We start from the raw sequence: 23,740 nt of genomic DNA, 5'->3' as shown, positions 1-23,740 counted from the left end.
CATGCTCAGTAAGGGAAAAGCAGGACTTAGTCCTAGAAAGACCTGCTCGCTGCTAAACATTGCTGGCTACAAGGACAGAGCCTGGAAGGGCAGTAGTAACCAGTCGTCCAGTATCAGCCTGAGCTAGATCCTGGGACTGACGTCTCCGCTGAGCAGAATCCACTGCAGCTGGAGAAGAATGGGAGACCGCAGCGGAGATGGTTTGGGATTCCCCCTGTGCAGAGGCGGGAACTCGACACCTAATAGCCAATAATGGTGACCAGGACTGTAGTTATATAAAACCAAGTATCTAGCACTACATTATATAATATAGTCAATGTTTTGAAGAGTCATGGCTAAATCTCCTTATGCCAACCTGCACTCTCCACAAGGATAAACACTACCCCTTACAGCTGATGTCAGTCTCTCTCTCAGCCAAATGGCGATTCTGTTTTGTACTGATGAGTAGGGTTGAGCGACCTTAACTTTTATAGGATCGGGTCGGGTTTCACGAAACCCGACTTTCTCAAAAGTCGGGTCGAGTGAAATCGGCTGATCCTATAAAAAAGTCGGGGTCGGGGTCGGCCGAAACCCGAAACCCAATGCACTGCAATGGGATACTATGGTTCCCAGGGTCTGAGGGAGAAGAAACTCTCCTTCAGGCCATGGGATCCATATTTAAGTGTAAAATAAAGAATTAAAATAAAAAATATTGATATACTCACCTGTCCGGCGGCCCCTGCAACTTACCGAGGGAACCGGCGGCCTGCTTTGGTTAAAATGAGCGTGTCCAGGGCCTTCCGTGACGTCACGGCTTTGTGATTGGTCGCGACGGCCCATGTGACCGCCACGCGACCAATCACAAGCCGCGGACGTCATTCTCAGGTCCTAAATTCCTAGAATTCTAAATTCTAGGAATTTAGGACCTGAGAATGACGTCCGCGGCTTGTGATTGGTCGCGTGGCGGTCACATGGGCCGTCGCGACCAATCACAAAGCCGTGACGTCATCTTAAGGTCCTTCACGCGTTGATTCTTAGGAAGGAAGGCTGCCGGAAAGAAGCAGGGCACGTCCGAGGGTGAGTATATTCCTATTAGGTATATACTCACCCTCGGATTCTTTCCGGCAGCCTTCCTTCCTAAGAATCAGCACGTGAGGGACCTTAAGATGACGTCACAGCTTTGTGATTGGTCGCGACGGCCCATGTGACCGCCACGCGACCAATCACAAGCCGTGACGTCACCGCAGGCCATTCACGCGCTGATTCTTAGGAAGGAAGGCTGCCGGTTAGTACCAGGGTGCGTCAGAGGGTGAGTATATCAATATTTTTTATTTTGATTCTTTATTTTACACTTAAATATGGATTCCGATAGCGATTCCCGATATCGCAAACATATCGGAACTCGGTATCGAAATTCCGATCCCAGATTCAGAAGATCGCCGACCTCATGGCCGACCCCACACAGGGGTCGGGTCGGGTTTCATGAAACCCGACTTTGCCAAAAGTCGGCGACTTCTGAAAATGGCTGACCCGTTTCGCTCAACCCTACTGATGAGGGACAAACATCCCAAAACATGTGTCTGCAAACGGAGTTTTAGGTTTGGATTCTTATTCTAAGTCATGTGGCAAGGCACTTTAAAAGGTTGCATCTATATATATATATAATTGTCTAAGGGGTACTTCCGTCTTTCTGTCGGCAACTTCCGTCACGGAAATCCCGCGTCGCTGATTGGTCTCGCCAGCTGCCTGTGATGGCTGCCGCGACCAATCTGTGACGGGCACAATCCGATTAGTCCCTCCCTACTCCCCTGCAGTCAGTGCCCGGCGCTCGCTCCATACTCCCCTCCGGTCACCGCTCACACAGGATTAATGCCAGCGGTAACAGACCACGTTATGCCGCGGGTAACGCACTCCGTTACCGCTGCTATTAACCCTGTGTGTCTCCAACTTTTTACTATTGATGCTGCATCAATAGTAAAAAGATCTAATGTTAAAAATAATAAAAAAACAAAAAGCCTGCTATTCTCACCTTCCGTCGTCCGACGATGTGCTCGCGCCTGCCGCCATCTTCCGTTCCCAGAGATGCATTTTGAAATTACCCAGAAGACTTAGCGGTCATCTGGGTAGTTTCGCAATGCATCCTGGGAACGGAAGATGGCGGCAGCCGCACGGGCATCGCCAGAGCTTCGCTGGATCCCGGCGGGTGAGTATATAACCATTTTTTATTTTTATTATTTTTTTAAACAGGGATATGGTGCCCACGCTGCTAAATACTATGTGGGCTGTGTTATATACCGCGTGGCTGCTATATACTACATGGGCAGTGTTATATACTACATGGGCAGTGTTATATACTGCGTGGGCAGTGTTATATACTGCGTGGGCTGTGTTATATACTGCGTGGGCTGTGCTATATACTGCGTGGCTGCTATATACTGCATGGGCTGTGTTATATAGTACGTGGGCAGTGTTATATACTGCGTGGCCACTGTTATATAAAGCGTGGCCTGTATTAACACATCGGTATTCTACAATATGTATGTATATAGCAGCCACATAGTATATAGCACAGGCCACATATTATTTGTCTACTATATACTACATGGCTCCTATATACTACGTGGCCTGTGCTATATACTATGTGGCTGCTATATACATACATACATACATATTCTAGAATACCCAATGCGTTAGAATCGGGCCACCATCTAGTGGCTTATAAGTCTGCTTGTATCAATATAGCATTCTCCATACGGAGAAAAGTTACCCCTTGATCCGCTGTCACAGCTTCTGACCCAGCCAAACTGTTACCCTGTTTTGCACTGATGAGGGGTAAACATCCCCAAGCATATGTTTGGAAGTGGAGTTTCTGGTTCTGCTTCTTATTCTAAGTCATATGACAAGGCTTTTTAAAGGGCCGATATTGACTTCTAGAATTTCTAAGTCTAGTAGATGGCACTGGAATTCAAGTTATCTTCCTCCCTGAAGAGATTGTTTTCTTTTTTTGCTGTTTAAGCATTTTTCACAATTACTGATATCATTCTCCAAATAAATATAGCTTTGTGAATGTACAGCATACCAAGATTCTCTGAGCTGCTTAGTAGCATCCATTAATGATCAGATAAATTGTCAAACGTAATCTTTCTCTTGTATTAGTACAAAGGAGATGATTCACCGCTTGCTCACAGGCACGTGCATATTCAGAGTCTGGCATCTTTGAGTACAATTATTCCAGTTTGCGGAAGAGAATTATAGCTTTTATTTGATCATAAAGACAGACCTAAATGCCTTCGAACATGCTGGAAAATCATTTTGAAAGACAGTTATTTAAAACAGATGTTATCAACGCAATCATTCTCCATTGTGACACAGGACATTTGTAATATGTGTACTACTGGTTAAAGTAGATAAGATCAGAAACAACAGCATTTTATCACAAGGAATTTGGTACTATCGATCATACCCTTTAAATGGAGAGAAAGATTGCTTGTATTCGTACATATAAGCTTTGTGCATCACCAGCTTGATTATTGGTTTGTCACATTGATTTATCTTTTCATTGTATCACATTCAATTACTACTTGTCCAATACTTCAGCAACCCCAGCAAAGGCTTTCCATAAAAATTCTTGGGTTTTTCATGGACACTTATTTGGACACTTATAATGGTGCACTACTATAAGGCCGGAGTCAGACGCAACGTATAAAGAATCAGTCCGATTCTCTCTCCTGAGAATCGAAGCAATGTTTTCCGTATGGTGATCCGTATGTAATCTGTTTGCAATGCGATTATGCAATTTCCTTGCATCTAGAATCGTTATTACATCTATATGCAATCTGTATGCAATGCGATTTTAACATGAGCCTTTACATGCAGCTGTTCTCTGTCATTGACACATCGTTTCAAAACTAAATATTCTTCAAAATATATATATTACAGTGTAATCACAGAGTGACAGGCTACAATAGAACAGATAATAAATATATATATATATATATATATATATATATACATAGAATAAATATATATTTCATAGAGAGATAGATAGAAGAATAGCCGGTAATTCATTTGCCGGCTTCTGCAAAGTCACTGCATGAGCCGACAGGATATAAGACATGGTTTACATACAGTAAATAGATGCAGAATAGGTAGATATATAGATGTCAGTGACCAATCCAATTAGTATTGTGTGTGTGCAAATTAGAGGACATGTATGTAATTAAAACAAGTTTCTTTTTGGAGAAAAAATGGCGTGGGCTCCCATGCAATTTTCAGAACTGGCAGATGGAAAGCAAATGACTGGGGGCAGATGTTTATAGCCTGGGAAGGGGGTAATACCCATGGAGCTTCGCAGGCTATTAATATTATCTCACAACTGTATACTTAGCCTTTACTGGCTATTAAAATGGGGGACCCCCCAAAAAAATGACGTGGGAGTCCCACTATATCAAATAGCAAAGGCTATGCAGACAGCTGCTGGCTGATATTATTAGCCTAGGAAGGGGCCATGGATATTGCACCCCCTGGCTAAAAACATGAGCACTCAGCCACCCCAGAAAAGATGCGCCAATTCTGGCACTTAGCCTTGCTCTTCCCACTTGCCCTGTACTGGTGGCAAGTGGGGTAATAGTTGTGGGGTTGATGTCACCTTTGTATTGTAAGGTGACATCAAGCCCACGGCTTAGTAATGGAGAGGTGTCAATAAGACACCTCTGTGACACTTATGGCATATCGAAAGTATATACTATAAATGATTGATAGGTACAAATTCTGCTGTACACCACCAATCAGCACACTAAGGCTGTGTGCACACGAAGAGTTTTTCTGCGTAAAAAAATGCAGTGTCTCACTGTTCCAGCAAAGTGGATGGTATTTATAGAGAGCTCATACACACTGTGCATTTTTTTACTCAGAGTAAACTGACCTGCCGTGCATGTTTCAAATTTGTAACATTTCAATTTCTCTTTCAAGTAAGGCCATGTTAACATGTTGAATATTTGGTGAGTTTTTTACCTCAGTATCAAAACCAGGAGTGGGTGATAAATGCAAAAGTGGTAACATGTTTCTATTATACATTTCTTCTGACTGTTCTACCCCTAATTTTGGCTTACAAATACTGAGGTAAAAACTTACCAAATACTGAATGTGGCCTAAGGCCAGCGTCACACTAGAGAGTTTTACGGACGTATGAGAGGGGCAAAAACTAGGCATTGCACATGGACCAATGATTCACTATGTGGCAGCTCCTATCTGCCGTATATTTCTCAGCTGTATTTTACGGGCATAGAAAATCACAGCATACTGCGTTTGTCAGCGTATTGAGCAAGAAATCCGCCAATGAAAGTCTATAGGGGCGAGAAAAATACGGATTACACACGGACCATCAGTGTGACTTGCGAGAAATACACACCGGTGTTATAGAGAAAAGCTGGTAATTCAGCGCGGTGTACAGTAAAATCACACTGACAGGTTAAAATAGATAAAATAAATGTCTACACATAGTATAGGGAGATATATATATATATATATATATATATATATATATATATATACATATATATATATATATATATATGTCAGTGAGACACACATATATATATATATATATATATATATATATATATATATATATATATATATATATTTATATTTCATACAGCACTAGATAGCAGAAAAGCCGGTAATTCAATTGCCGGCTTTTGCTATCTCCTTCTTAAACCCGACATGATATGAGACATGGTTTACATACTGTAAACCATTTCATATCCCTTTTTTTTGCATATTCCTCACTAATAGTGTTAGTAGAGTGTGTGTGCAGAATTTGGGGGCTCTACCTGGTAAAATAAAGGGTTAAATCGTGGAAGAAACTGGTGTGGGCTCCCGCGCAATTTTCTCCACCAGAGTGGGAAAGCCAGTGACTGAGGGCAGATATTAATAGCCTAGAGAGGGACCATGGTTATTGGCCCCCCTGGCTAAAAACATCTGCCACCCCAGAAAAGGCACATCTGTAAGATGCGCCTATTCTGGCACTTAGCCTCTCTTTTCCCGAGTAGTGTTGGGATATGGGGTAATAAAGGGTTAATGCCACATTGCTATTGTAAGGTGACATTAAGCCTGGTTAATAATGGAGAGGTGTCAATAAGACTCCTATCCATTATTAATCCAATAGTAGTAAATGGTTAATAAAACACACACATTAGGAAAAAAATATTTTATTGAAATACACAGGGTGTTGTAATAGTTTATTATACTCTCAATCCAAATGACGACTCTTGTTCTGTAAAAAAGGAAAAATAAAAAACAACAATATCCCATACCTTTCCGCCGTTAGTCATGTCCCACGCTGTAAATCCATCTGAAGGGGTTAAATAATTTTACAAGCAGGAGTCTGCTAATGCAGCCGCCCCTGCCTGTAAAAACTGGGGAGTGAATGGGAAGCAGGGGAACGTAGCTACCTAGACTTGCGGTGCTGCGCCCCCTGCTGGCATAACCTCATATGAACTGTAGCGTGGGAATTTTTCTGAATATTTTCTCACGCTCAAGTTCATATGAGGTTATGAAGAAGAAATTTAGTCTAAGAAGAGGTTTCACAGGTACCCATTCAGATGAAGACTGTTGTGAACTCTATTTTTGGGCTCCCTCTAGTGGTCACAAGCGGTACTGTGTAGTGTTGTCTTTCTGCAGGTTGGCAGCATCAGCTGGTTCGTTATCCTTGGTTGGTTTCCTATTTAGCTCACCTGGATACTCAGTTCCTTGCCTGCTCTCAATGTATTCAGTGCTCTTCAGATTCCTTGTGACTACCTTGCTCCCAGTCTCTCCAAGACAAGCTAGGTTTTTGTTTGTTTATTTTTTGATTATCAGCATTCATCATGTTTCTTGTCCAGCTTGCTAAAATGTGATTTCCTCGCTTGCTGGTTGCTCTAGGGGACTGAGTTTCTACCCCCACACCGTTAGTTGGTGCGGGGGTTCTTGAAATCTCAGTGTGGATAGTTTGTAAGGGTTTTTTACTGACCGCACAGACCCCTTTTCTATTTTCTGCTATCTAGTATTAGTGGGCCTCATTTGCTGAATCTGCTTTCACCCCTGTGTATGTGCCTTCCTCTTACCTCACCGTTATTATTTGTTGGGGGCTTCTATATCTTTGGGGATTATTTCTCTGGAGGCAAGTGAGGTCTTTCTTTCTCTCTAGGGGTAGTTAGTTCCTCAGGCTGGCTCGAGACGTCTAGGATTTTAGACACGTTCACCGGCTACCTTTAGTGTGTTGGATAGGTTCAGATTTGCGGTCAGTCCAGTTTGCCACCTCTCTAGAGCTTGTCCTATGTTTTGTTACTTGGCTGGAGTGTTTTGTGATCCTCAACCACTAAGGATCATAACAGAAGACGTTTATTCTCAGCGAGGAAAGGAAAGTTTAGGACCTGGTATACGAGAGATGCATTAATGTGGCACCAAGATACACACGAATTGGCCAATTTATGCTCTAAACGCTCTTATTTTTTCATATTTCTAGTGCAGTAATGCAGTATAATTTTCATGTTTCATGTTTGCATGTTTTAGCGCCGCAGTGTGCTGCCTTATTTATTTGACTGTATACGAGTTGGTGACTCTAAGTTCAGAACCTATTCACACTTAGTCTATGTTTGGATGTGACGGTCAGTTTTTTGAAATTTGCTCACATTTAGTTAACCTGTCAGTCAAGCCTTTTTTATGTCCATATGGTTGGGGTCGTAAAAAATGGCATCATGGACCGCATTTGGCCCCCTGGGTCACAGCTTATGCACCAGTCCTTTAAAGACATCAAGAACCACATGGAATCTAATTGCTGAATCAAAGAACACTGTAGGAATGATCCTTTATAAACCCAGGGGCAATTTGAAGTCAGGGGCATTGAGCATGTTCAGACCTTTCAGGGGAGCAGGACTCAGCACATGAACATAACCCATGGCCAGTAGTGATGAGCGAATATACTCATTACTCGAGATTTCTCGAGCACGCTCGGGGGTCCTCCGAGTATTTTTTAGTGCTCGGAGGTTTAGTTTTCATCGCAGCAGCTGAATGATTTACATGTGTTAGCCAGCATAAGTACTTGTGGGGGTTGCTTGGTTGCTAGGGAATCCCCACATGTACTTATGCTGGCTAACAGATGTAATTCATTCAGCTGCGGCAAGAAAAACTAAATCTCCGAGCACTAAAAAATACTCGGAGGACCGCCGAGCATGCTTGAGAAATCTCGAGTAACGAGTATATTCGCTCATCACTAGTGGCCAGAGCTGCAAGATGCCAGAGAAATGGGGTGGCAAGAAGAAGGTCACCTCTGAAAATGAGTCAGTGTCTTGCTACAATTGCTGCTAAATACGTGTAGAGTAGCATAATAACTGGATCACTTCACTTACCATATGATGTAAAGTTACTTAGTGCCCATGAGGTTTCCGTATTTCGTTCTTTCCATAATGCAATTTTATTATTTTTTTTTTATCATTATACGTTATTAAATATAGTTTTTATATTTCTTCTATCATTTTAATTTCTGTTGTCTTTATCTGGGTAGAAGGCTTTTGCACGTGTGCGTGTTGTATTTCAGTTATTCTAGAGTCTGATTTATACACAATCAGGCCCCACAGAGCAGAAGCAGGACAAGTCTGTCTGGGGCATCTCGATGTGATATTTCCCAGAGAATGATCTGTTGGATCTCTTCATTAGCATTTCCCAGTTCAGGTTAAGGCCTCATTACTTCATATTTCTCGGTGTCACACTTGCTGCTGGAAAAAGAAAGCAGTGGCAGAGTCTGCAGATTACAATCTACGTGTCAGACAAATCTGCTCATTTCAAATGTCAATCTGATTTCATAGATCAGGTGCTCCTGCTGTTTATGGGGAACCTGTCAGGTCCCCTGAGTGCTTACAGTTATAGCAGTTTTATTCTTCTTCTTTGCGTGTGCAAAATAAAATAATCCTTCTAATGGTAGGACTGCTGGAAATCTCCTGAATATTGAATGCAGGGTGTCAACTGCAGCCAGAGAGGCGTGATTAGAGGATCCCAGGCAGGACTAGTCCAAGGAAAGAAACGCCCTTTGGGATTAGTCATGCCTCATTTGCATATGCAAAGTTGCAGAATAAAAGTTCATTATTAAAGGATGGGTAAGTTACTGTGTAACATTATTCACCCTATCACGATACACAAATCTGCATCCATATCGCTATAGTAGTGGTACGGGACAGTAGAGTTGGAAGGTTCCCTTTGAACATACTTCTGGAAAAAAAAAAGAATATTGATAAGTTATTAAAGGGTCATGATGCTTTTATACCTTAGATTAATGACGTGTGTACAGATGCTTTCATGCTGATTAAACCCATACCTTAACTGTAGATATCCATTTTGCAGTTTATTTGAAGTCCAGCATTTAAATCTTATGCAAGTGAGCTTCAAGTACTTCGGAGTGGGACATTGCACTTGCAGCTCTCCTGCCCTGGCTCCCAAGTTCCCACCTGTCTCCTGCTAACTATCAAGTCATTCTTGGTTCAATTACTTGCCTCCCCTGACCGAGGTCTGTCGCAACAGCCAACAGTACCTGGAGAGGCGCAAGCACAGATTGATACACTGGGCCTAGTGAAGTCATGAAGACCTTACTGCACATGGACCATCTCGGGCATTGACAGCACTTGTGCCAGATCTCGACAGGGGATTTCTACAATCAAGATATGGATATAGTCAGCATGAAAGGATCTGTACATACAGTAGATGCTATTAGTTTGAGGTATAAAATGCTCTTGACAGGATCTCTTTACTGACAAAACACATACAGTATATCTCCAATGATGAACTTCCACAAAACCTAATTCAAAATAGTATATTATAATATCACCATGACTTTACAATGCTTTTGTTAGATCGTGAACAACAGATGCAACTTTATTGCATCACAGCATGTCATTGTATATTGTAGTCATTGTATATGGCCACTATAGCCATATGTCTGGTTGGGCCACCTCGGGCAAGAGCCATTTTGTAACCACAATGTAGAACTATGAGACACTACCATAAAGATGGCACGAGAATGCAATATATGAACACTGGTACTATCCTCATAACACTGCTCCTTGTAGTTTTCACATACTGTCGGCGAAATTAATGTACTTTTTTCATACTTCAGAAGCATATTCCATACCGAAAGGGAGAGGTCAGAGATAGGATCATCGGCCACAAACCCCAAAAATACTTTATGACATTAATCCCTACTGGATGTGGCCTTTAGACCTTAGAATACAATATCGCTGAACACGAAGGATGAGTTGGGCGTGCAAGTGTGACATTGGGCTCCTGCCGGTGATGCCAGAAGACACTGGAATAGGCTGACTGCTGACAAGCTTTGATAAGCGGCTGCTGAAAATTACTGTAGTAATAATGATGGCTCCAGAAGATAACAGTAATACACATTCCATACAATGTCACAAGGCATTTGGCTGGCTCTTATATACGGCATAACAAGCTTTCACATTATAATTCAGCCATGTTTCTGAAATCCATGCTGAAGCTGAATCCAAATTCACAGTATTCACTGACATCTGCAAATCTGTCGTCAGCTTGACAACACTGGTACTATTTTACTGCTTAGAAACATGATCACAAGAGGAAACCAGATATAATTTGTGTTACATGGCACTAGAGTCTTAATTAACACAAATGAGCCAAATCAGCATTTAAACAGCCTCATATTGTTGTTATTCTGCTTTCTTTTCATTTTTCAATATCACATCTTCTATGACAATGGTGAAAACATATGTGGAAAAAATACGCTCCTATATATAACTGAGATACAAATCTTCTTTTGCCACCTAGTGGTGGAGAATTGTATAGCCCAATTGATATGACAGGATGTTGTAGTATTTCATTCTTTTCTAATACCTGCAGAATCAGATAAATCCAATCATATTATACATAGCAATCAGTTTTATCATCTAAATTAACTTTGCTGGTCACCTGCTATACATTATATATTGGGATTTTCCAAGTACTGATTTAGAAACTAAACATAAATCTTGATGAACCAGTGAGATTAAATATCTAGGCTTTCAGGTATTGTTCTGGTGTTCAGTAATTTACCTAAAAATGTCTGTACCAAATTTTATAACTGTATTAGGCCATATATATATGTATATACAGTTGAAACTAGAAGTTTACGTACACTATATAAAAAGACACATTCATGTTTTTATCAATATCTGACATGGAATCAGAATAAACCCTTACCATTTGAGGTCAATTAGGATTACCATAATTATTGATATTTGCCAAATGCCAGAATGAGAGAAAGATTGTTTTAAAGCATTTTTATTACTTACTGCAAAGTCAAAAGTTTGCATACATTAAGATTACTATGCCTTTAAACAGTTCTGGACTGCCCATATAATGATGTCGTGTGTTCGGAAGCTCCTTTGGCAACATTTGAGTTAATTACAGACACACCTGTGGTTGTATTTTAATGCACGCCTGAAAGACACTGCTCCTTTGTGTAGCATCATGGGGAAGTCTCGAGATCAGTCAAGAAATGAGGAAGAGAATTGTGGACTTTCACAAGTCCGGCTCATCCTTGGGTACAATTTCAATATACCTGAAGGTGCCTCGATCATCTGTACAAACAATTTTACACAAGTACAAACAAGATGGTAATGTCCAGCCATCATACCGCTCAGGAAGGAGATGGGTTTTGTGTCCCAGAGATGAATGTTCTTTGGTCAGACATGTGCATATGAACCCAAGGACAAAAGCAAAAATCCTTGTGAAGATGATGGCGGAAGCTGGTAAGATTGTCAGTATCCACAGTGAAATGAGTACTGTATCAACATGGGCTGAAAGGCCACTCTGCCTGGAAGAAGTCACTACTCCAAAAGAAACCTAAAAAAGCCAGGTTAATGTTTGCAAATGCACACAGGAACAAAGACTTAATTTTTTGGAGACATGTCCTGTGGTCTGATTAAACTAAAATTGAACTTTTTGGGCATAATGACCATCGTTACGTTTGGTGGAAAAAGGGAGAAGCTTGAAAGCCTAAGAACACCATTCCAACTGTGAAACACGGTTGTGGCAGCATCATGTTATGGGGTTGTTTTGCTGCAGGAGGGACTGGTGCACTTTACAAAATAGATGGCATCATGAGAAAAGAACATCTCAAGACATCAGCCAGGATGTTAAAGCTTGGGCAGAAATGGGTCTTCCAAATGGATAATGACCTGATGCATAGTTCCAAAATGACAACAAAGTGGCTTAGGGATAACAAAGTCAATGTTTTGGAGTGGCCATCACAAAGCCCTGATCTCAATCCTATTGAAAATTTATGGACAAAGCTGAGAAGGCAAGTGCGAACAAGGCGACCTACAAAGCTGGATCTGTTCCACCAGTTTTATCAGGAGAAATGGGCCCAAATTCCGACCAACCTTTGTGAGAAGCTTTTGGAAGGATAGCCCAAACGTTTGACCCAAGTCATTGAGTTTAAAGGCAATGGTACCAATTACTAATCGAATGTATGTATGTAAACTTTTGACTTTGTAGTAAGTAATAAAAATGTCTTGAAACTTTCTCTCTCATTATTCTGGCATTTGACAAATATTAATAATTATGGTAATCCTATTTGACCTAAAATGGTAAAAGTTTATTCTGATTTTATGTCAGATATTGAGAAAAACATGTAAATGTGTATTTTTATATAGTGTATGTAAAATTCTGGTTTCAACTGTATATACGTGTGTGCTAGAATATGCAGACATAGAGAGAGCTAGACATAATATACATAGGTAGATTTATAGATAGAAATATAGCTTGATAGATAGATAGAATGTGTCGCAGAGTGCGAAGGTTTTTGGTAGATATGGAAAGAATGCCACAAAGTTAGAAAAATTGTAAGTTATTAGTTTTTATCAATTAAAAAAATGCAATGTGAGTGAAAAAAAGAGAAATGTAAATCGAATCGGAATTTGGTGTGAACACTCTTTACCTTCAGAATATCATTAATTCTTCCAGATACACTTGCACAAAGTCAGGGATTTTGTAAGATTATAATCAGGTATATGAGAATCCAGTAGAGATGAGTGAACCTCGAAGTTCAGGTTCTGGTACCAGACCTAAACTTTATGCCAAAGTTCGGTTCACGTACCATAACTGTACCCGAACATGAACCAGAACCTGAACCCCCACTGAAAACAATAGCGAGCCGAACTTTTGAGCTGGAAAAATTCTGTCTCCTTCTCTTCCCCCAGAACTCTGAACATTGCAACAGACTTCCTGGAGAAGTCTGTATTTGGCGTTTAGCACTGGGCACTAACTGTCCGGTATAAACCCTGAACTTTTAAGTTCGGGTTCCCTCATCTTTAGTAGCCAATTATGCAAAATATAAAGTGGTAATTATCAACATTTACATATGTAGGTTCAAACAGCCATTGATTGAAGCAGAAACAGCTGTGTAGGAGGCTTTATCTGGGTGAGGAACAGCGAAACTCTGGAACAAAGGTGAGGTAGTGAAAGACAGTTTTAATGTCACAGGTCATACACTACGGCAAGACTGAGCACAAGAACAAGATACAAGGTACTTATACTACATCAGCATGCTCTCTTCCATTTCAAAGCAAACTAGGGTTTCAAGATGTGCTGTTAAAATGCTTTAGAAGATGCACCAAGAAATAGGCAATGTTATGGATTGTAGACACAGTGGTTGGCCAAGGAACTCAGTGCAGCATATGAAAGACACATCATTCTTACTTACCTTGGAAATCAGAAGATGTGCAGCAGTGTAATCAGCACAGAACTGGAAGTAACCAATGGAACCTAGCTATACCCATTTGCTGTTTGGCTAAAAGTGGTCTTCATGGAATAAGTGCAGCCAAAAAACATACAGTTGACATAAAAAGAAGACCAAGCAAGAAATCTAGACCAAATCAATATTTGTTGTGACCCCCTTTTGTTATGATCTGGTGGCCTAGGAGCAGCATGGACGAGCTCTGGAGTAGGTGGCCTCTATACTGACCGCAGACCCTGAACTTAGCACATCAACTAGAAGTAGCCGTGGGATGTTCCTGTCACTCCCTAGACACCTCGTCACGGCCGGAGGACTAATTACCCCTAAAGAAAGAAACAGGAATACTATCTTGCCTCAGAGAAAATTCCCAAAGGAAAGGCAGCCCCCCACAAATATTGACTGTGAGAGGAGAGGGAAATTACAAACGCAGACTGAAAACAGAATTTAGCAAAGGAGGCCACGCTACCTAGAAAGAAAAGACAGGACAGAGTACTGTGCGGTCAGTATAAAAAATACTACAAAATCCACCACAGAGAATACAAAAATCTCCACACCTAACTAAAGGCATGGAGGGTAACTCTGTGACTCCAGAGCTTCCAACTTGGCTGAATAAATCTTTACACAGACAAAGCTGGACAAAAAAACATAGCAATTCAAAGAACTATTAAGTCCACCGCATGTGGACTGCAAAAACAGAGCCAGGACTTATCTTTGATGATTTGGACAATCCAGAAGGAGATACCAAGCAGAGATGTGGATCCCTAGAAAAACAATGGACAACTGGCACTCACTAAAGGAAGGAGCCAGACTAAATAGCCCCGTCCAAAGTGGAAGCAGCTGATGACTGTTGTGAAGGACAAACAGCAGCACTACCACTTATAACCACCGGAGGGAGAACAGAACAGAATTCACAACACTCTTTGCCTGCAAAATAGCATCAATTCTTCTAGGTACACCTGAATATAGTTTTAAAAGAGGGAGGGTGTTCCAAAAATCTTGGAGAATTAATACGAGTCTTCTGAGTATGTAGGCTTACTCAAATCCTTCTGTCTCTTCTTATAATCCCAGACAGACTTGATGATGTTATAATCATGGCTCTGTGAGGGCCATATCATTACTTCCAGGACTCCTTGTTCTTCTTTACACTGGAGATAGTACTGAATGATATTGCTGTAGATTGTGAGTCATTATCCTACTGCAGAATAAATTGGGAGCAGATCAAAAGCCTCCTTGATGGCATTGCATGATAGATAAGTATCTTCCAGTATTTTTCAGCATTCAGTGTACTGTCATTAACATTTCTTACTTTACTATGTGACCAAGTGAGTTGTGATTACTCTTCTCAAATGACACATTTCTAATAAGATTATGGAAGCAGCCATTTATAAAGAGAACTAGATTGTGGCCCGATTCTAACGCATCAGGTATTCTAGAATATGCATGTCCCCGTAGTATATGGACAATGATGATTCCAGAATTCGCGGCAGACTGTGCCCGTCGCTGATTGGTCAAGGCAACCTTTATGACATCATCATCACCATGGCAACCATTATGACATCTATGTCGATACTATGCCCGTCGCTGATTGGTCAAGGCCTGGCGGCCAGGACCAATCAGAGACGCGGGATTTCTACGTCGATACTGTGCCCGTCGCTGATTGGTCGAGGCGAATTCACGGCAGACTGTGCCCGTCGCTGATTGGTCGAGGCAACCTTTATGACATCATCGTCGCCATGCTGTGCCCATCGCTGATTGGTCGAGGCCTGGCGGCCTCGACCAATCAGAGACGCGGGATTTCCAGGACAGACAGACAGACAGAAAAACCCTTAGACAATTATATATATAGACTAGATTGTGACCCGATCCTAATGCATCGGGTATTCTAGAATATGCATGTCCCCGTAGTATATGGACAATGATGATTCCAGAATTCGTGGTAGACTGTGCCCGTCGCTGATTGGTCAAGGCAACCTTTATGACATCATCGTCGCCATGGCAACCATTATGACATCTACGTCGATACTGTGCCCGTCGCTGATTGGTCGAGGCGAATTCGCGGCAGACTGTGCCCGTCGCTGATTGGTCGAGGCAACCTTTATGACATCATTGTCGCCATGCTGTGCCCGTCGCTGATTGGTCGAGGCCTGGCGGCCTCGACCAATCAGAGACGCGGGATTTACAGGACAGACAGACAGACATAAAAACCCTTAGACAATTATATATATAGATATAGATTAGAATGCAGCCTATTTATTTCTTAGCAGTGACATCACTTGGATTGCTAATTTTTTTGAATGTCGTGTTAAACATTTACTTCATTTAGGTCATATGTTCACTATCCCATAGTAATGTTGGTAATAAATTAATATTTCTTAATGCTGAATTTGTGCTTCTTGCAGGTCTTCCTGAGGCAGATGTTACATGGTACAGAAATAAAAGTCGCCTGCATCATGTGCCCCGCCACAGTGACACTTCTTTGATTATTGGAAATATAACCTATTCCGACCAGGGACAATATACTTGCAAAGCAGTCAACAAACATGGGGAGGTTTCTGAATCAACACAACTCCAGATTATAGGTGAATGCATATAATGATGGGATGCAGCAGTCTACAGGTGGCCATATATGTTAGTCTAAGGCTGACAAAAATGGATGATTCCAATGAAAAGGAATGTTTGTTCAGAAAAATTTAAGAAAAAAGTATCATTTTTTTGGCTGATGATATACAATCAGAAAGAAGTCAGCCATGTTAAAATTTAGCTAACGACCAAACAAATCAATTCCACAGAAAAAAGAAACTCCCCTCTACTTGAATGTTACTTCATTAGCAATGCCTCATTGTGAACTTCGTTCCACAGTTAATCGCTAGCTCTCGTGATTGAAAGTTCAATATGGAAAAAGTAGGCTGGTGGTATCATTAAAACATTCCAATTATTATTGAATCTTCATTAAAAGAAGTAACATACAAGAAAGCTGGCAAAAACATATTGAAGTGTCTCCAACCAAATCTGTGCGGTAGTTGGAGGCATTACTGAACAGGGAAGCCTTTTAGATATTAAAGCTTAATGCTTTCTCTCCTAATGGTATGAATTATCACACCGATTTAACGTATATTTATTAGTTAATGGAGAGATGATTCCAGTGTAATTTGTGTAATATGGATTTTGATATTTTGCATTTGCATACATGTACATACCATGTACTAAACTCAGGATGTCAATGGAATGGGAGTGGCTTTTTGTTTTTGAATTGAAGTGTTTGTATGCTATGATATGCTATGATTGTATGATAATTAAGTCTGGTTCATGGTCGAAACACAGCAACATGTTTTTTGCCAATTTCCTTGGACAATACTTCTTTTAATAAAGATTTTCTAAAAATTGGGTTATATTAAAGATGCCACGAGCCTACTTTCCAATATTAACATTTAACTACTAGTCCACAAGTGATCTTTCCATCAAATGATGTTTTCAGATTATTCCTATAAAGAGCATGCACTTTGTTCAATGTCATTGGCCATATATGGCGAGTTTGAATGACTGTAACCTCCAATCTAGACTAAAATAGGTATGGCTGCGTCAGGAATGTATAGCCATTTTTATAATAGATATCCTGTGACCTGCCCCTGTTTTAAGAGAGGATCAGATCTGGATAATCCATCAGTTTTTATAGATCTGTTCCAAAAGTGATCATGATAAGCTGTAGCAAATGCTGCTTTACATTCCCACTTTATAAAATGATGGTATATTGCTAGGGTATGCTATTATTTATGATCACAATGGTTCCTAACTTTTGGGTCTTGATTTGAGACCGAAGTGTCAATAGTTCTGTTTTAGTACAACATTCCCTTCAATGTTTGTCCTGCACAGAGATGCTCCCAACCTACAGCTATGCCCATTCCCTTGAACTGAGCCATGCTGTAACACCCTACATATTGAGTGGCCTTCGCACAGGTGTGAAACGAAGAACAGTGAAGTGGAATCAGCATTAAATCAGCACTCCTTTATTCAGAATCAGTTATAGACCTTGAGGTCTGACCCCACTGAACATTTAAAGACTGTATCTGTGTCTTCTTGATTTGCCACTTATTTATAAGATAGGAATATCCTTTAAAGGTTAGTAATTTATAGACGTTTACTTATAATTTTTGGACATAAACCTTTATATCATCTTGACATGCAATGTTTCTTGTAATAATGTTATTTTTATACAATCTGTTCAGACCCTCCTCTGGATACTTTTGGAATTGAAAGATTAGGAATGTTGTTTGCTGAAATTGGTCCAGAAACACCTTTTGTAATGACATCTTTGACCGGAAATAATCTGTTGGTGAACACTGGTGGATCAGCTTTGATAGGTAAGTTAACAGCTATTGTACAGTAGATCAAATCATTTTTATATAATATATTTTATTAAAATTGACAGTTCTGATGATAACACTTTCACTGTAAGGGAAAATTATATTTTTCAAACTTATTTTCTCTGCAAAGCTTTTATGACCTCACATATTGGTAGTAGGGTTGAAAAAAAAGATTTGGGCTTCCTCAGTCTGTCATTTAGTCTGGTCTTCTGTGGCAGCTGGGCCAGGGCAGTCTTTGCTTTTGCTAAGGACATCCTTTGCCTGGCATTCTGGGCCCATCTTGCGCTTATTATCCCCATGAAGTGAGGTCAATTGGCTAAGGCCCATGCAATTTAATGACATTCGTTATGATATGACATCACCATGTCAAGGACCTAGCAAGCGTACGAGGTGCCCTAATTGACAGGCTTAAGAATGCTGAGCACCATGCAAAGCTGAACCGGATGTGTTGATTCTAGCTAAATAACTACTGGATGAGGAAGATAGTAAGTCCTTCATGACTTCTATGTAACCTAGGAAGCCTAATGCCAATATAAAATGAGTGTAATAGAACTGCAAATCCATATGACAATATAGAAGAAAAATTTACCAGTATTATATACATGTACATCTGGACTAAGTACGATGCTAGGAGCAAATTTTCTTTGGTCTTTGGTTTGATCAATGCAAGTTGAAGGTTTTTTCTTTAGAGTGTGAGGCGAATCCATGGGGCCATCACACTGACACTATTGAGCTGAACTTCTGTTTTTATATATATTTTAAAACTGATTTGGTGGAAAATGGTAAAAAGTAACATGGAAATTGAATAATGTACCCTTAATAATATATTTTAATTTTATCATTAATCTCAAATTTTAAAAACAATATGACAAAAATCTGTGGTAATATAGTGTTCCATAGTTAAAAGAAGAATATAATTTGTAAATGTTTTTATGTGTACTCTATTGACTTGAACCCAGTTATTTGGTATATTGAACTCCAGACTATATGTCAACCTTTTTGTTTTTAATACTGTCCCTTATATGTTGACTTCTGATGCTCCAGAACCACCAAAAAAAACTACCTTCACACAAGGTCAATAAAACACAAGTGTATAAGTCAATAATCACATAATAGTTACCTATGGAGTGTTCCTGGGGACCCACCAAACCCGACGCACGTTTCGCACTGAAATGCTTCATTCAGGGGTGGTTAGGTACTGGCCAGTGATAGTATATATATCCATAAGGACCAATAGGAAAGGTACTTAGATTGATTGAACAATGAAAAACTCCTTTGTCCGCATGCGCAACTAGAGTCTATAGTCACCGAAAGAGTGACACACCCACTCACAAAAGGGGTGGAAAAGGAAAAAAGTAGCGGCGCGTGCGCACCACATCAATAGCCAGCATGAAACCGTGGTTACCATCTCCATGGATGCCGGATGCTAGACCCCATCTTCTGATGCTCCAGCCAAACACTTTGACTTGCATTAGCCTACACCCATTCTCTGTGATTAACTTCAGGCTTCACATGAAAAATTATATTTATTTTTTAAATGCCTACTAAAGTAAAGTAAAGATGGGTATAATTATTGAGGCACTTGAAACAAAGCCTATCTTTGTATGTTTTCATTAAGCTTGTTGTGTTTTTATTTTATTATTATTTTTCCTAGGAGTTGACATCTGTGTCAGTTTCTCATGGTTCTTGCAGCGTGTGGCTGAGACTTTGATATCAGCTTGCACCTCGTTTATGTAGATCATAGCAGTGGGACACTCCTTAACATTTGTTGCATTAGAAAATGTTCCATAAATCATAGTAAGATTCATCCTTACTCAGTTTTCAAATTAATTCTTCTTAGAGGTGAAACGTTTTATTGCAGAAAATGAACTGAAAAGGAAATGTCCTAACTAAATTATAATCTTGGTAACAATTCTAAACTAGTATTTTAATAAATATGAGGGTAAGTCAAAAACGTACGCACTGTATATATTAAAACTTTTGTTAGTCGAACTGTCTTTATCGAGTCCGATGTTCCCCCAGTCACTGTTGCACAGGTTTAAACGTTTTGCATCAGTGGATTTGTGACTGCAATGTGAGAAACAATGGCTGTTCCACTTGTGATTTACACATAAGAGAAAAAGCATGCAGTGATTTGTTTTTTTAGGTGTGAGAGTAGGTCTGGTGTTGATATTTATCAAAGAAATTGTCCACAGTATTTGAAAAGTGTTTTATCTCGAAGAAGTGTGCATGGAAAAAAAGAGTGGTTCAAAAAAGGTCACACAAGTGTCAGCCGTGAAGAAGGATTTTGACGCCTGTCCATCTGCATGACTGATGACAACATTGAGCATGCACGTGAACAGGTTCTGTTGGATAGACGAGTGACAGTTTACTACATGGCAAATCATTTGCAAAGATTCACATCTGAAGAAGAGGTGAAGGCAGGGTTGCGTTTGTGGCTTGAAGCTCTGCCTAAATATTTTGCTGTTGACAGTTGGACAAAGTGTATAGAAAAGCAGGAAGAATACATCGAAAAATGATGTATTTATCTTTTCGAAAGCTGATAAAAATTCTACAGCCAGAGTGCGAATAACTTTTGACTCTACCTCATAGAAACTCATTCCTACCGTATACCCAACAACTTGATACAAAAAATGTTAGTATGGCTGATTTTCATCTCTAACTTGAAAGTAATATCCTTTTCAAAATGAAGGATTATTATTTCTTTAGAGTTTAAGTCTAAAATGTAAACTGGTTCTTAAAAAATATAAAAAAATGTTTTCTTTTGGGGAAAAAAGCATTGCTGACCTATCTTAAAAGGGTTGTCCCAAGATTGACACTTTTCACCAATTAGCAGGATAGGTGATAGGTGTTTCTGATGGATATTGGCCCCATCAGTGCGATTCGCTCACTTCATGGAAATGCGGTTCCCATGTATCCTGTTTGAATGCAGTTACCAGCAATCAGGCACTTATCACCAATCTTATCCTGTTATATTCTGTGACAGCTGCTGTTACTATTCCATACAACCCAGTTTAATTGGATGTAATAGACATACCTGCACATATAGGTGAACCACTTTGTGGCTCGTGCTACACTCATCTAGCTGAATAAGTCTGAACTGCAGTACCAGACACAGCTGCACATTGGAGATCTAAGTCTCTTTTACCACTAATTGGTGAGAGTCAGACCCCCACATTAAAGACTTTTAATAAAAATAATAATCTTTATATAGCGCTAACTTATTCCGCAGCACTTTACAGTTTGCGCTCATTATCATCGCTGTCCCCGATGGGGCTCACAATCTAAATTCCCTATCAGTATGTCTTTGGAATGTGGGAGGAAACCAGAGAACCCAGAGGAAACCCACACAAACACGGGGAGAACATACAAACTCCTTGCAGATGTTGTCCTTGGTGGGATTTGAACCCAGGACTCCAGCTCTGCAAGGCTGCAATGCTAACCACTGAGCCACCGTGCTGCGACTTTTCCTTAGTAAAGGTCATCAATGTGTAATTCCAAAATCCCTTTTCCTTGAGTGTGATGCATTGCTTAGTATATTGAGCATGCACATATAAAATATATCCATTTCCCTCTACTGGCTGATAACACTTCTTAAGAATATGTCCAAACTGTTCTCTTTGGAAATCTGGAGATTTTTACTATCAGTTCAGGAATCTATCCGAACTAAATGACATTCACTGCATAAAACATTTAATAAAGAATGCTTTTACTTGTTGCATTATGTGGTTGCTAAAAGTTAGATATTTACTGATAATATTCTAGATCCATCAAGCGTCCTTTTACTTGAAGAACAGTGCCTGTGTGTTAGCACGTGGTCTTTCATCACATGTTTCATTTGACCAAACTATTTTCTTTCTGGATAATTAGAATATGTACTGTCAGGTCACTGGGAATCATCAATTTACTCTGAATATGCACAAGTCGTGGAATCCAGCTTCCTCCTGTCTGGCTAGTAATCATTAGACTCACCTAATGTCTTCTGTGGACCACATGCATAACACATGGCATTCCTTTTCTACGCTTAATGGTAAAAACAGTAATTGTAATCACATACATGGCTGAATGGAAAAACAGATCATTCCACGGATTGATCACAGAAAACAAAATGTTGGCAATGCTAATAATACTGATCTTTACTGGTGTAGTCATTGTTACAGACTCATACATGTCTCAGTTCATAAGGGTAGACATCATCTACATTAAATTGTATTGACATGACCATTTTGAATACCGTTACATAACATTTGTTGTAAATATGTGACATTGAATTACTTTTATATGAATGTTATCTGCATATAAACTGCATGAAAGCTTTTATTGAAGAGCTTTCACCAGGAAAACTGTTTTAATTGAAAAATTAATACCAAAAAAATTGTTTAAACTTAAAGGGCCACTGTCACCCCCTCCAGCCATTATAAACTAAAAGAGCCACCTTGTGCAGCAGTAATGCTGCATTCTAACAAGGTGGCTCTTTTAGTTTTTGGTTCAAGTGTTCCAAAAATAAAGCGTTTTGAAACTTAGTCAAAATACCTGTCTTTAGCCAGGGAGGCGGGTCCTCACTCCCCAGATTGAACCGCTACTCTGCCGTCACTCAAATCTTCATGGGCTTTCGGCGCTGCCCCCTCAGCGCTGTTTACTCTTCAAAACCGGCGCCTGCGCTGTGTACTACTGTGCTGCGCAGGCGCAGTAAGCTCTGGCCGTCTGACGTCCCAGCCAGGCTTGCAGACTGCGCCTGTGCAGGCAGTGCGGCCACCCACCTTTGGAATCCCAGCCCCGCAGTGTGTTATGCATTATGTATACTGTACACTGTATACTGTACACTGTATACTGTATGAGGAGGCACGATCAGCTGAATACAGTATACAGACGCTGTAAGGCGAGGGACCTGGGTGACAGGCTGACACACGCAGTGCGCATGCCCAGGAATCCTAGCCCCGCACTCTGCATAATGCATAACACACTGCGGGGCTGGGACTCCAAAGGTGGGTGGCCGCACTGCCCGCACAGGCGCAGTCTGCAAGCCTGGCTGGGACGTCAGACGGCCAGAGCTTACTGCGCCTGCGCAGCACAGTAGTACACAGCGCAGGCACCGGTTTTGAAGCGTAAACAGCGCTGAGGGGGCGGCGCCGAAAGCCCCTGAAGATTGGAGTGACGGCAGAGTAGCGGTTGAAGCTGGGGAGTGAGGACCTGCCTCCCTGGCTAAAGACAGGTATTTTGGATAAGTTTCAAAATGCTTTATTTTGGGAATACTTGAACCAAAAACTAAAAGAGCCACCTTGTTAGAATGCAGCATTACTGCTGCACAAGGTGGCTCTTTTAGTTTATAACGGCTGGAGGGGGGTGACAGTGGCCCTTTAAGTAATTACATTGTTGGGGCGCCATTACGTTATGCCAATCTCTGCTATCAGGTAGGGACAGACCAGAGACAAAGTAGGGCTTTTACCAGTCTGAACACGATCGGTCATATTCAGGTTTTTGTCCTCCTAGTTTGTTCGCTACACTTATGCTTTTGCAGTCATAACATAGACCAACTGTTAACCCCTTCCCGACCTTAGACATACCCAGTACATCTTGCATGGTATGTAAAACTTGCATTTTCAGTGTTTCAGGCAGT

General features: G+C 40.6%; 1 protein-coding gene across 4 annotated transcripts in view; it reads left to right on the top strand.

Moving 5' to 3' along the window:
• Positions 1–23,740, top strand: part of ADAMTSL1 (ADAMTS like 1) — a 481,733-nt gene that overhangs the window by 393,699 nt on the left and 64,294 nt on the right. For all 4 annotated transcript variants that reach the window (XM_077249770.1, XM_077249780.1, XM_077249791.1 and 1 more), the window contains 2 exons: positions 16,162–16,341; positions 17,986–18,120. In XM_077249770.1, the coding sequence (XP_077105885.1) occupies positions 16,162–16,341; positions 17,986–18,120 (315 nt within the window). The remainder of the gene's footprint in view (positions 1–16,161; positions 16,342–17,985; positions 18,121–23,740) is intronic.

This window comes from Ranitomeya variabilis, chromosome 1 (genome assembly GCF_051348905.1).
Source record: "Ranitomeya variabilis isolate aRanVar5 chromosome 1, aRanVar5.hap1, whole genome shotgun sequence".
NCBI classification, from domain to species: domain Eukaryota; kingdom Metazoa; phylum Chordata; class Amphibia; order Anura; family Dendrobatidae; genus Ranitomeya; species Ranitomeya variabilis.
Note: the sequence above shows the minus strand (reverse complement) of the source record. Positions and strands in the feature narration are given on the sequence as shown.